The sequence below is a fragment of the Motacilla alba genome, chromosome 20, assembly GCF_015832195.1.
Source record: "Motacilla alba alba isolate MOTALB_02 chromosome 20, Motacilla_alba_V1.0_pri, whole genome shotgun sequence".
NCBI classification, from domain to species: Eukaryota; Metazoa; Chordata; class Aves; order Passeriformes; family Motacillidae; genus Motacilla; species Motacilla alba.
Genome location: NC_052035.1, coordinates 13,433,626 through 13,445,701, shown reverse-complemented (window position 1 = coordinate 13,445,701; position 12,076 = coordinate 13,433,626). Strand labels below are relative to the sequence as shown.

At 45.9% G+C, this 12,076-nt stretch overlaps 1 protein-coding gene across 1 annotated transcript; it reads right to left on the bottom strand.

Annotated features, from left to right (window-relative positions):
- Window positions 1-901: 901 nt before the first annotated feature.
- On the bottom strand, window positions 902-12,038 carry LOC119710380 (1,25-dihydroxyvitamin D(3) 24-hydroxylase, mitochondrial). The gene is made up of 10 exons (XM_038159374.1): window positions 11,811-12,038; window positions 11,069-11,165; window positions 9,860-9,951; window positions 8,219-8,330; window positions 6,771-6,916; window positions 5,814-5,980; window positions 5,562-5,640; window positions 4,337-4,531; window positions 3,197-3,308; window positions 902-2,021 (listed from the first exon to the last, which is right to left on the bottom strand). The coding sequence occupies exons 1-10, from the start codon at window positions 11,853-11,855 to the stop codon at window positions 2,008-2,010; spliced, it is 1,059 nt and encodes a 352-aa protein (XP_038015302.1). The 5' UTR covers window positions 11,856-12,038; the 3' UTR covers window positions 902-2,007.
- Window positions 12,039-12,076: the final 38 nt, after the last annotated feature.

Below are 12,076 nucleotides of genomic sequence, written 5' to 3'. Positions count from 1 at the left end.
CAAGCTTCAGGGACCCGAAAAGCTCCAGAGATTCCGGAACTGCATTTTCCAGGTCAGTGGCCCTTTGTTGTTGTTGTGGTATTTTCTGAAATTCTCTTGTTAGGATTTTCTTTTCCTGAGGCTCCTCAGCTTCTCAGGAGAAGAAAATCCTAACAAAGGATTTTCCTAAAATATCATAACAGCAGCTGGTGACCCAGCAGAGAGCACAGATTTGTACCTGAGCTGGCACAGAACCCACCCAAACCTCCCTCACAGCAACACCCGCGCGGATCTTCGGGTCCTCCACATTAAAATAGCAAAAATCCCTTCAGCCAGGTAAATATCCACCTGGGATTTACTGCCCAGCAGCAATCAGCGTTTCGAAACAGCTGCTAACGAGGCTGTCAAGGTCAGTTCAACGAGATAACAGCACTTCTCCGGGAGAGTTAAATCATCAGGACATTGGTGAGCAGAGAGGGATGCCTGGAATCCAGCAAACTGTTCCTCTGAGCACTTCTTCCCCACTGGCACAGCTCCCTTGGCGCTAATGCTGTAAATTTATGATTTTAATTTATGATGCTGTAAAAAGAGGCATGGTGGGGGTTTTTGTCCCGGGATTTTGGGTAGATCCCCAAAACAGACCTGCACTTTAGCATGAGCTCCCTGAGGACTGATTTCCCATCCAGTGCCACCCTCACCCTGCCAGGAATGGTGCTGAGGGATGGCATTCTTAAAATATGCATTATTTCTACTGATTCAGCAAAAATCCCCGCTGTTTTCACCTCTCCTCAGGACTTTCTATGGATTTTCTCTTGTCCCAATCCCCTCCCTGCCAGGCAGAAACGTGTTCAGCCTGTGCCAAGGGGGCAGAAGCCTCTTTTGCAAAGCTGCAAAGATTTAAAAATAAATAATGAAAGAGCGATTCTAGAGAAAAAATAGAACTCTTTATTTTCGTACAAAACTGCCTAGAAATATTCAGATAATGCACAAATTGTTTTGTCCATTGTTTTGGGGGTACATTTACATGTCTGAGCGTAACAGAGGAGAACAAACAAATGAGAAACAGGAGACAGACCAGCAAGCACTAAGAACTTGCAGCATTTCAACATGTAAAAAAATAAATTCAGGGTTAGATGTAGAGATAAAACTGCAAAAGTGTAAAACCAGCCACCATAACAGCCAAAATCCAGAATTGCATGGAGGGCAGTGACAATCTGAACCTTTAGATATTGCAGTCTCCAGGAGAAACAGACCCCCTGGAAACGTTCAGGGTCCTCATTTCCTGGGGAATCGTTCTTGGAAGCTTAATTTGATGTTCTTCATCTCATGTCACTATCCTGTCAGGATCATCATCATCATCATCACCACCTCTGCAGAGGCAGAACCCATAGGATTCCAGCGGTTCCGTTTCTTTTCACACAATGAAAGACCACCAAGCTTCCACCATGGAAGTGGGATAAAATGGGAAGTGCAGGAGCTGGAGGGGTGGAAATCCATGGGGAAGAGCAGAGGGTGTGTCAGGCACAAGCTTGCAACTGCTCAAAGCCAGGTGCATTTGTCCCCGTTTCCCTCCTACCCAGGCAGTGAAGAACGCCAAGGAAATGCATTTTTCTTTCATTACCCCAATTTTCCAGCCCTGTTTTAGCCTTTTCCAGACTCCCAACTCCCTCCTCTGGTAATTTGAGAAGGACTGAGGCAGTTTCCTCTCCCACTCTGAGCTCCCAGGGCCAGTCCAGCCCTGACTGGTCCCAAACTGGGCTGTTCAACATCCCCCAGGGCTCCTCATGCTCTCAGTCCCTCAGCTGCACTAAACCCCTGGATTTCCACTGCTCCATGAAAGCACTTGGCATTTTCCTCTCCTTTTAAGCACATTTTTCCCAATAAACCCGTCTGGGAGCTTTTCCTGCTGCTGTTCCTGGCTCAGCAGTGTTCAAGGGATGTGGTGCAGTTCTTCCCTGGAGCCTCCAGAGCTTTGGCTCCCACAGCTGATGTCTCTCTTCCAAGAGGAGGCAGCAGCTGGGCTCTCCTTTATTTTTTGCAACCTGTATTGAGTGAAAAAAAAAAAGAATCTTTATAGTGATTATGTCAAAGCAAACAGCACTGAACCAAACTCCAGTTAAAGGAGTGAATATTCAGATTATACTTGGAGATAATTTTTTCCTGTGGTGTTGGCTGGCAAAAAAAAAAATCTTCCCCAGTATTGAAATGTCCTGGATTTCTAATTGGAGGATTTCATTCTAGATCAGAGACTTGTTTTCTCAATTTAGGTTGTTGCATAAGTAAGTTATTTTGTTAGTTTGTCTGTATAAGCTTATGAGAGAGAAAATTTCACATTTAAAATATTTAAGTTGCAACACTGCACAACTATTTACAAATAGATTTTTCTTTGTCCTCGTGCCTCAAATGAAGTTTTGTTGTCTGAACTCTGCAATGAGCAGTTCCTTCACTAAAGCATCTGTTGTTTAATCTGCAAATTGATGCTCAAGATCAGATGATTTTTCCAGGAAACATCTTCAGGGAATGCAGTGGAGGAGCTCTAACAAACCCTGGCTGTTATTTTCTGCAGCAGTGGGGATTTGTTGATTTCCCCCTTTTTGAGCTGCTGAAAACGTGGATATAAAATGAACTCCAGAGCCACGAGCTGTGTGCAACACGGGACATTTCCTGAGGAAACACTGCACTGGGACAGCAGCAACCTGTTCAAAGAAACACCCGGGGGGCTCTGGCCCTGTGAGGATGAGGAGCAGACAGACATCAGCTGTTCACCCTGCACTGGCACAGAAATGCCAGCCCGGGTGCCAGCAGAGCCCGCAGTGAGCAGGAGCACAGGAGCACAGGGGTGTGATTCTGTGCCCAAGCAGAGCACAGGGGTGTGTTTGGTGCCCAAGCAGAGCACAGCTGTGTGTTTGTGCACAAGCAGAGCACAGGGGTGTGATTCTGTGCACAAGCAGAGCACAGCTGTGTGATTCTGTGCACAAGCAGAGCCCAGGGGTGTGATTCTGTGCCCAGGCGTGTGATTCTGTGCACAAGCAGAGCCCAGGGGTGTGATTCTGTGCACAAGCAGAGCCCAGGGGTGTGATTCTGTGCCCAAGCAGAGCCCAGGGGTGTGATTCTGTGCCCAAGCAGAGCCCAGGGGTGTGATTTGGTGCCCAGGCAGAGCGCAGGGGTGTGATTTGGTGCCCAAGCAGAGCGCAGGGGTGTGGTTTGGTGCCCAGACCTGCTCGTGGCTGGAAGGCGATGGGCAGGGCCCTGCTGGGGATGAGGATGCCCGAGTGCAGCGTCTCCACCGGCGCCTGGTCCGTGGCCACCACGCGGTACCTGCGGATCAGCTGCAGTGACACACGCAGAGCTGTCAGCGCCAGCACCCGGCCACGAGTGACTCTGGGCTGCTCTGACTGCACCATTCAGAAGGCTGAGCAATCGCTTCCTTAAGCTCTACTACATTACACTATTCATTAACTCTACTATATTATAATTATATAAGTATATAAAAAATATATTAAAATATAATAAAACTATATAAAAACTATAAAACGATATAAAAACTATAAAACGATATAAAAACTATAAAACGATATAAAAACTATAAAACTATATAAAAACTATATTAAATATATATAAAACTATATTAAATATATATAAAATTATATTAAATATATATAAAATTATATTAAATATATATAAAATATATTTAAAACATAGAAAGACATATAGAAAGACATATAGAAAGACATATAGAAAGACATATAGAAAGACATATAGAAAGACATATAGAAAGACATATAGAAAGACAAAACTATATAATAAAACTATATAAAATATATATTAAATATATATAGAATATATATTAAAATATATTTTTATATATAAAATATATAAGAATAGATACAAGAATATAATTATAAAATATAAATATATAAAATATAAATTACATATATTATACTTATATATTATTATATATATTATACTATACTATATTATATGATACTAGAACTACACTGTATCACACCAAAGAAAAGCCCGTGACCCTTTCAGTCCCGACACAGCTTTTACCCAGCTGGCCGACCACTCCAAACAACCATCACCAGTGTCCAATCCAGAAATCCTTCTCTGTTTACAATCTCCATAACACATTCCCCGTGTGCCAAACGGCAGCAGCAAATAGAGACAAGAATTGTTTCCTCTTCTCCTCCGAGCTTCTCACTGCCTTCCCCAGGAGAATCCTTGGGGAGGTCGTGCCGGCTGCTCTCTGGAGAGAGCTGGGGCCGCAGTCGGCGAGCTGGGCTCTGCCTGTGCTCAGCCGGAGCACAGACCCCCCCAGATTGTCCTTTTGGGATTGTCCTTTTGGGGTGCTTACCCAGCAGAGCGCCAGGTGCAGCTGCAGCTCGGCCACGCGGCGCCCCACGCACATCCTCCTGCCGACGCCGAAGGGGACGTGGGAGAAGGGATGGATGGAGCCCCTGTGCAGCCAGCGCTCGGGCCTGAACTCCGGCCAGCCCCTGAAATAGTCCTCGCTGCAGCCCAGGGCGTGGCTGTTGATCATCAGCACCGTCTGCAGCAAGCGGGACAGGGAAGCAGGTCACAAACCACCCTGAGCCCCCGAGGGACGCGGCGCCGCGGTGGAGAGCGGTGGCACGTGCCATGGACACGTATCGCAGCACCACAGCATGCCATAGAGATCATAATACTGGCTTTGGCAAATATTAAAATGCGTTCTATGTGTGTGAGGTTAAAGTGGCTTTGTTATAAAGGTGCAGTTTTTATTGCTGTTGTTAATTAAGATTGGACATAGCAGGGAAATAGCTGATATAAACAGGCTTGCGTTAAATACCTACTCAAATAAAATAACATCCAGTGAAGAATACCCTGCTACAGAATAACTATCAGCTCTCACAGCTGAAAATAGTGTAGACCAAAGCCCAAAAACTAAAAGTAATAAAAATAGGCTAAAACCCACAACCAAAGAATACACGGCTCTAAAATAGTAAAACCAAACAAGAGCCATACCAAACAGTTCTTAAAATATGCAAACTAATTTAAAGAAAAAGTTTACTATGCATGATTGTTTATGAATATGCAACAAACTAATGTAAGAGAAATAGTAGATAAAAAGTGTTTCCAAAATAACCAGTACCAAGATACACCCAGCCATAACAACCTTTGCTCTGTAGTCCTTATCTCCCATTGTCCTTTACTAAACTTTTTAAATTTTCACAAGAAAGTGAACGTGTTTTTCACATCACAGCAGCTTCCTCGGGAGAGGTCATGGAATTCCCAAAAAATCAGTTGGAATGTAGGAAAGGTCGTGGTTTCCTCAGAGAATCATGGGAAAATTTGGAAAAAAAGAAGTTGGAATAGCTCATCAAAATTATTTCAGGCAAATGTTTCTGCCTAACTGCAGTGCAGGCAGGTGTGGGTTTGGGTGGATGGGAATCCGTGGGGTGAATCCCTCATCCCTTGTCCTGGGGCTGGCACTTTGGCAAAGCCAGTTTGAAACTGAAATATGAGCAGCTTCTGTGGTTCGAAGGGCAATGAATAAATGGAAAACCATCCCAATCAATCAACAGAATTAATTGCCTTACCCCTTTGGGCAGCATGTAATTTCCCAGAACCATTTCTGTGTCGATGGTGCGGGTGGTGAAAGGCACTGAAGGGGTTAATCTGCGGGGAAAGGGAACAATGAGTTAAATTCCCAGCGATTCCCCTTCTTTTATCTCACATTCTCCCTCAAACAGCAAGATGAACAAAATTCCCTGCGCTGGAAAATTCTTTCTCCCTTGTACAAAGGAGCTGAAGCACTTGGTGGTGGTTTGGAAGCGACTTGGGGATTTTACCTCATGGATTCTTTCAGACAGGCTTTTAGGTAGGGCATGTTCCTCAGGCTCTCAGCACTCGGGCTCTTCTGAGCAGCCAAAACTCTCTGGATTTCCTGGAAAAGCTTCTGCTGGACGTGTGGGTTGCGGGAGAGGTTGTACAGAGCCCACAGCAAGCTGTTGGCTGTCTGGAGGAAAGCAAAAAGAAAGGTGAAGCCCTCCTTTCGCAGGCACAGAAGGAAGAATTTGCCCAAAGTTCAAAGCAATGTTTCTGGCTGGGCACAGCTTTATGGAATCTTGACAGCCTGAGGGGTTAGGAGCAGTTGTCCTGCAGAATTAAAAATCCAGGGATTTCAGGTCAAAATCCAGGGATTTCAGTAGAAATCCACGGATTCCAGGCCAAAATCCATTTGCACTTGGGCCACTGAGGTAACTTCAGGATTGACTCACTTCCAGGTGTGCTGGTGGTCAGGTTGTGGAAGGAAGGGGGGAACTGGGATGATCTAAAACCCCTGGAAAATCAGCTTTACCATCTCCACCCTGGAGATCTGCAGCTAAGGAGGGAACTGGGAGAATTTAAACCCTAAGGGGGGAACTGGGGGGAATTTAAACCCTTGGAAAATCAGCTTTACCATCTCCACCCCAACAGTCTGCAGCTAAGGAAGGAACTGGGGGAATTTGAATCCTTGGAAAATCAGCTTTACCATCTCCACCTCAGTGATCTGCCGCGATGGAGGGAATTGGGGGAATTTGAACCCTTGGAAAATCAGCTTTACCATCTCCATGCTGGGGATCTGCAGCTAAGGAGGGAACTGCGGGGATTTAAACCCCTGGCACATCATGGTTACCATCTCCATGCTGGAGATCTGGAGTTAAGGAGGGAACTGGGGTAATTTGAACCCCAAGGAGGGAACTGGGGGGGATTTAAACCCCACAGGGGAAATTAGGGGGATTGAAACCCCGGCAAGTCGCGGTTACCGTCTCCACGCCGGCGATCTGCAGCTCTGCGATGGCAGCGTAGAGCTCCCTCCTGGACAGCTGTCCCCCCGAGTAGATGTCACACAGAAAATCCCCCTGCGGGTTGGCCCAGTGCTTCTGCAGCCGGCTGTCGATGGAGCGCTTGGCTGAGGAGGGCAGGGGATGGTGGAAAATCACTCAAAACCCCAGGGAAACACCAGCAAAGCCACCAAAGAAGCGCCGAGCTGGGCTCTGTCTGCCAGCAGCGGGTGAACAATGAGGGGATTTATGGTGAATAAAGAGTGGCGCTGCCCCTTTTCAAACAAACTCAGCCCCAAAAATCGCTCTTCAACAGAGGAGGAGCTCTTAGGAATTCTCCTCTCTTGAATGAGGGGAGGAAATCAGTGGCAGGTTGAGGGAAACGTTCAGCAAACAGGAACACGAGTGTGTAAAATTTATTACCCGGGGTTTTCAAAGGGGATCAAGGTGTTAAAAAATCAAAGGGATTTAGCACCCAGAAGCCCCGAGGGGAAATGTAAACCTTGGGTTTACCAGGGGAAGCACAAAGAGATGCCAAATTTTGACATGCTGTGGGGTTTTTTTTTAAATAAAAAGAAACAGGTTTTGCTCGTGAGTGTCCCAGCTGTTAAAACCAGTTCCTGTAAGGAATCATTCATTTTAAGTGAAGGTGTCAAACTGGTTTTTCTGAGCAAAACTGGTTTAAAGTGTCTTTCCCAAAGCCCATAAACCAAGAAGCAATAAAACAAGCGAGTGTGTGGCTGGCAGGATAAAAAGCCTTGGGACTCAAATACCCAAGGGAAATATCTCAGTGTTGCAACCTTCCAAAAGCTTTCTCTGCCTTTGCTTATGCCTCTCACTGTTCAAAGCAATGACATTTTAAAATAGTAAAAATAAAAACTTCGTATCTGGAGTTTGAGTAATTTTTAAACTTGGAAGGCCAACTCATTTTAAACACTCAAAAAATGTTGTCAAAAAGCCAAACTGCACCTTATTATTTAAATTATTTCTGGGTTTAAGATTTACAGCTGTGTCACAGGTTGTTCAGAAAAGATATCATTTCTTTTTTTTTTTTAGCAAACAGGTTCATGCACAATTCTTGTTTCTCAAGAAAAGGAGTCTTTGGGGGAAGTCCCTTTTCACTGATGCTCTTGCTTTTAAAGAGATTATACATTTTTAATTTCCTTTCGGGACAGATTAAAGTGGTGCCGTGTCACTGCTGGCTCCCAGAATCCTGGGATTTCCCTGGGAATTGGGCATTGCCCCACAACCCTGGTGTTAGTCACCAAAAACTGCTCCCACATGGGGAAAACCCCTGTTTAGGTACAGCAAATGTGCTTTAATCCGTGCTGAAGGCAAGGATTAACAGCAGCAAGCATGAAAAAAATCCATCCCGGCGAGGAGAAGACAGAGACGAAGGGACAGGAGACAAACTGGGGTTAAATAATGACCTGTTTTAAAGATATCATCCCATGCTTTGGTGTGAGCTTGCCAGACTTTGGTGTTGAGCCCCTTGTGCAGCTCCACGGGGGTCACCATCATCATCCCGAAGGTGGCCATCATCTGCGGGGGAAAAAATCTCTTTAATCTCTTTCCATCCTTCCCCTTGCAACCCCTGAACAACACCAGGCTGGGGAGCGGAGGGGGGTTTTCAGGAAGGCAAAAATCCTGGTGGATTTTCCATCCTGGACAGAGAGGATGGGTCTCAGCCTACTCAGGGCATTTCCAGGTAAAAATTAGGGGCAAGAAGGAGCCTCCTTGATTTTAGGCACCTGCTGAGAGTGGGACAAGGCATTTTTTGGCAGTGCCTCCCTCTCCCTTGATGTGGTGTTTCGCAGGGTAGCCAGGACGAGGGAAGAGAGGAGAATCTTGACTCTATGTTTCAAAAAGCTAATTTATTCTATTAAAATCTGTATTATATTAAAAATACTAAACTAAAACTATACTAAAATAAATATTTAGTATAATATAAAATTATTAAATATATATAAAAAAATATATATATAATATATATATATATATATATATATATATATATATAATTTAAAATATATTTAAAAAACCACCAAAATTAAATAGAATGAATGTAACAAAGTCTTGTACCTAACCAAAACAGTCTGGACAGCTGGACTGTGACTGGTCATTAATTAAAAATAACCACACGAGACCAGTCACAGATCCACCTGCTGCATTCCCCAACAACAAATAATCATTGTTTGCATTTTATTCCTAAAACCTCTCCACTTCTCAAGGGAAGAAAATCCCAGCAAAAGGATTTTCATGCAATATGTCAGTGACACTTGCCAAGAGATGAGCTAAAACCCGAGGCAGGGCTGGCAGCCTGTGTGTGAGGACTGAGGGGAGGCAGCTCTGGCCCCAAACCCAGAGCTGCTCAACCCCACAGCAAGGACAGTCCCACGCTGCAGGACGCCCCACAGGGGAGCAGAGTCACCAGCCAAGCTGGCAGCTCTCCTGCCAGGTTCCCTGATGGCCACTCAGCATTTCCCCCGATGGGGCAGACAGGTAAAAGCTGTGATAAAGGAAGATCTTGTGAAAGATCTTTTGGATTAAGCCCTGCTACTTCAGCTAAGCCAAGAATAGATGGCAAGTTCCATGTGAGAACAGCTTGAAAGAGTTCATTAACACAATTAATTATTCCTGGGGAGAAAAACAAGTGCACCTGTAATAACCAGGGATCTGTCTCATGAGAATCAGTGAAGAAAATATATAAATATATAAACATTTATATAAATATATAAACAATTTGAGAATAGAGAGATTTGATGGACAAGTAAAATACCTTTTACTAACCAATAAAGTAATTGGCAAGAAAGCTGCTAACCCATTAAAGTTGTACTCGAGGCCTGTGAAATCTGTATAAAAATGTGAATAAAAAGGGGCTTTTCTGCATGGAGAAACTGAGTCCTGTCTGCTTTACTACAGCAGATGGAGGCATTGCATGAAGGAGGCAGAAGTTCAGGATTAGCTGGGCACCTGTTGGGCACAGAAGCCTGAGCTGCTCTTTCCAGCTGCCTCTCATTAACAGCAGGGGTAAAAAGTCCCCCCCAGCCCCAGGAGAGACCCTTCCATACCGTTTTCACAGCCTTGATGAAGTTCAGACTTTCTTCTTCTACGTCCTGCTGCAGGAGGCCAAACCTCTTTCCGTACAGCACCAGGCAGATACCTGTTGTTAGGCAATATTATAATTACATTTATAAACAAAGGGCCGTGTGGGATGCATCATTTATCATCAAGGAATGGCTTGGGTGAGCCTTCTGAAGGTGTTCCTTGGTGCAGAGCTGGCAGAGCAGCACTTGTTAAGCACCTCCTGCTTGTTTGCCTCGGCCCCAGCCGGGCTCTCCAGCTCTGGGGCCCTCGCAGCAACGTTTCTGCACAAAGCAGGAGCACCACTGATCCCCTCAGGAGCAGCAGAACTGCATCTTTGGCTCATATTTGGCGACTTTACTGAAGAAAACTGAGTGGCAGGAGAGCAGGGCTTGGGGAGGCATCTCCCACAGCATTCCCCACTCCTTCCCACAGCCCCAGAGCGCTGCAGGCTCTGGCAGCACCCCACTCTGCACCACCTTCCACCTCTTCCACTTGTCTTTTTTCCTTTTCAAACTGTCACTTCCTATTTCTCCCTTTCCAAAAGCAGCCATCACCCCTGACAGAGGAGTAAAAAGAAAACACTTTGAGGAGCTCAGCCCAGAGGCTGCTGAGAGGAGCCAGCCAGGGGCAGGCAGGGCTGGTTCAGTCACTACACCCAACCGTCCCTTTTTTTGGGAGTCACTGAGCCACTTTCTGCCCTGTGTCATTCCTGGCACATTCCTCAGCGAGCTCGGAAAGGCTCCTGAGGATGAGGCTCTGTCTTGGTAACTCATTCCAGCCCTTCTCAATCCCCGTGTAAACACTGGAAATGGGATTTTCCACTCTTTGCCTGCAGCCAGCACTCTGTTATTGGAATATTTCATTGATCCTGCTGAGAGTTAACAAGTATCAGATGGACAAAAAGGGCTGTGTGTTATCTGATCCCACTCATAAATGAACCATAACCCACCCCCCAATTTTTTTTGATTTATAAATCTTTGGAATGTTTGAATTTTTGTAAGCCGTGCAGGTAGCTAGGCAGGAATTTCTATTTGTGCTGGTGAATTTTGCACTGACAGTCCCTGGCTGTTCTGCAGCTCTGTTTCCATGATATTATAGCTGAGAGTTTGGAAATAATCAGCCAACACATTCATCCCTGATCGTATCTCAACTGCAATGCCCTGGCAGGTGCACCACACTGAGGCAAAACTCACTTTCAAAAGACCATTTGTTGAATTCTGAGTAGACGTCTTCCATCTGGCCATTGTGGTCACAAATTTCATCTATTCTGTACATAAAGTCCTCCAGGACCTAAATGGTGGGGAGAAGAGAGAGAAAAGAAGGGAATAAAATGACATCAACTAAAGAAAATCCGGTGTAATTCAGCATTTCATCTCCTTTTTAAGCAGATAACAATCTTGCATGAGAGGAATCCTTTTGTTCCCTGTTCCTTGAACAAGATTCAACTTCCCCCTGAGTGAGCAAACGCTTGGATCTGACACAGCTCCGGTGCTTGGATGAACTGTGCTGCCCTCCCCGGGATGCAATCCCTGCTCCGGGCTTTCACAACCGGGGATTAAGGTGTTTGTCGCAGATGCTCCTCAGCCTCCCTCAGGAGCACAGAGGTTAAGGACAGAGGTGTTCCCTGAGGGGAGGAGCAGAGGAGCGAAGGGGTAAAGGCAAAAACTCCTGCGTGCAGGAAAAGCAGGGAAAAGCTGTTTGCAGGAGCCCGTATCCCTATGGAACAATCCTGGTTTTCTGAGGAGACACTCTCGGCTCCAGGTTTCTGTGTGGTCTCAGACCCTGGCAGTCCCTTGGCACTCGTTATTCCCTGAACGTTCTGAGCCTGAACTCGAGGTTTATCGCTGTGGAGCGAACAAAGCTGCCCAGATAAACCGGATCTGCTTCAACTCCCCCGGGAGCGGGAGAGGGAAGGGATTTCTCAGAGCACGGTACCTCATTGATCGTCGTGTCCAGCTTCACAACTTCCCGGGGCTTCATCAACTTCTTCTGAAAGGCACTTCTTACCCTCTGCCAGTCCTCTCCCTCCCTGATCCAAACAACGACAGCGAGGTTGGAGAGCGAAAAGCTCCGAGAAGAACGGGACCAGAAAACCGCAAACCCCACACTCCTGATGCTCCGCCGCACCGACGGCACAACCGGGGGATCCTCGGGGGTGGGGACGAGCCCCAGCCACGCTCGGGGCCGCAGCCCGAGACCCC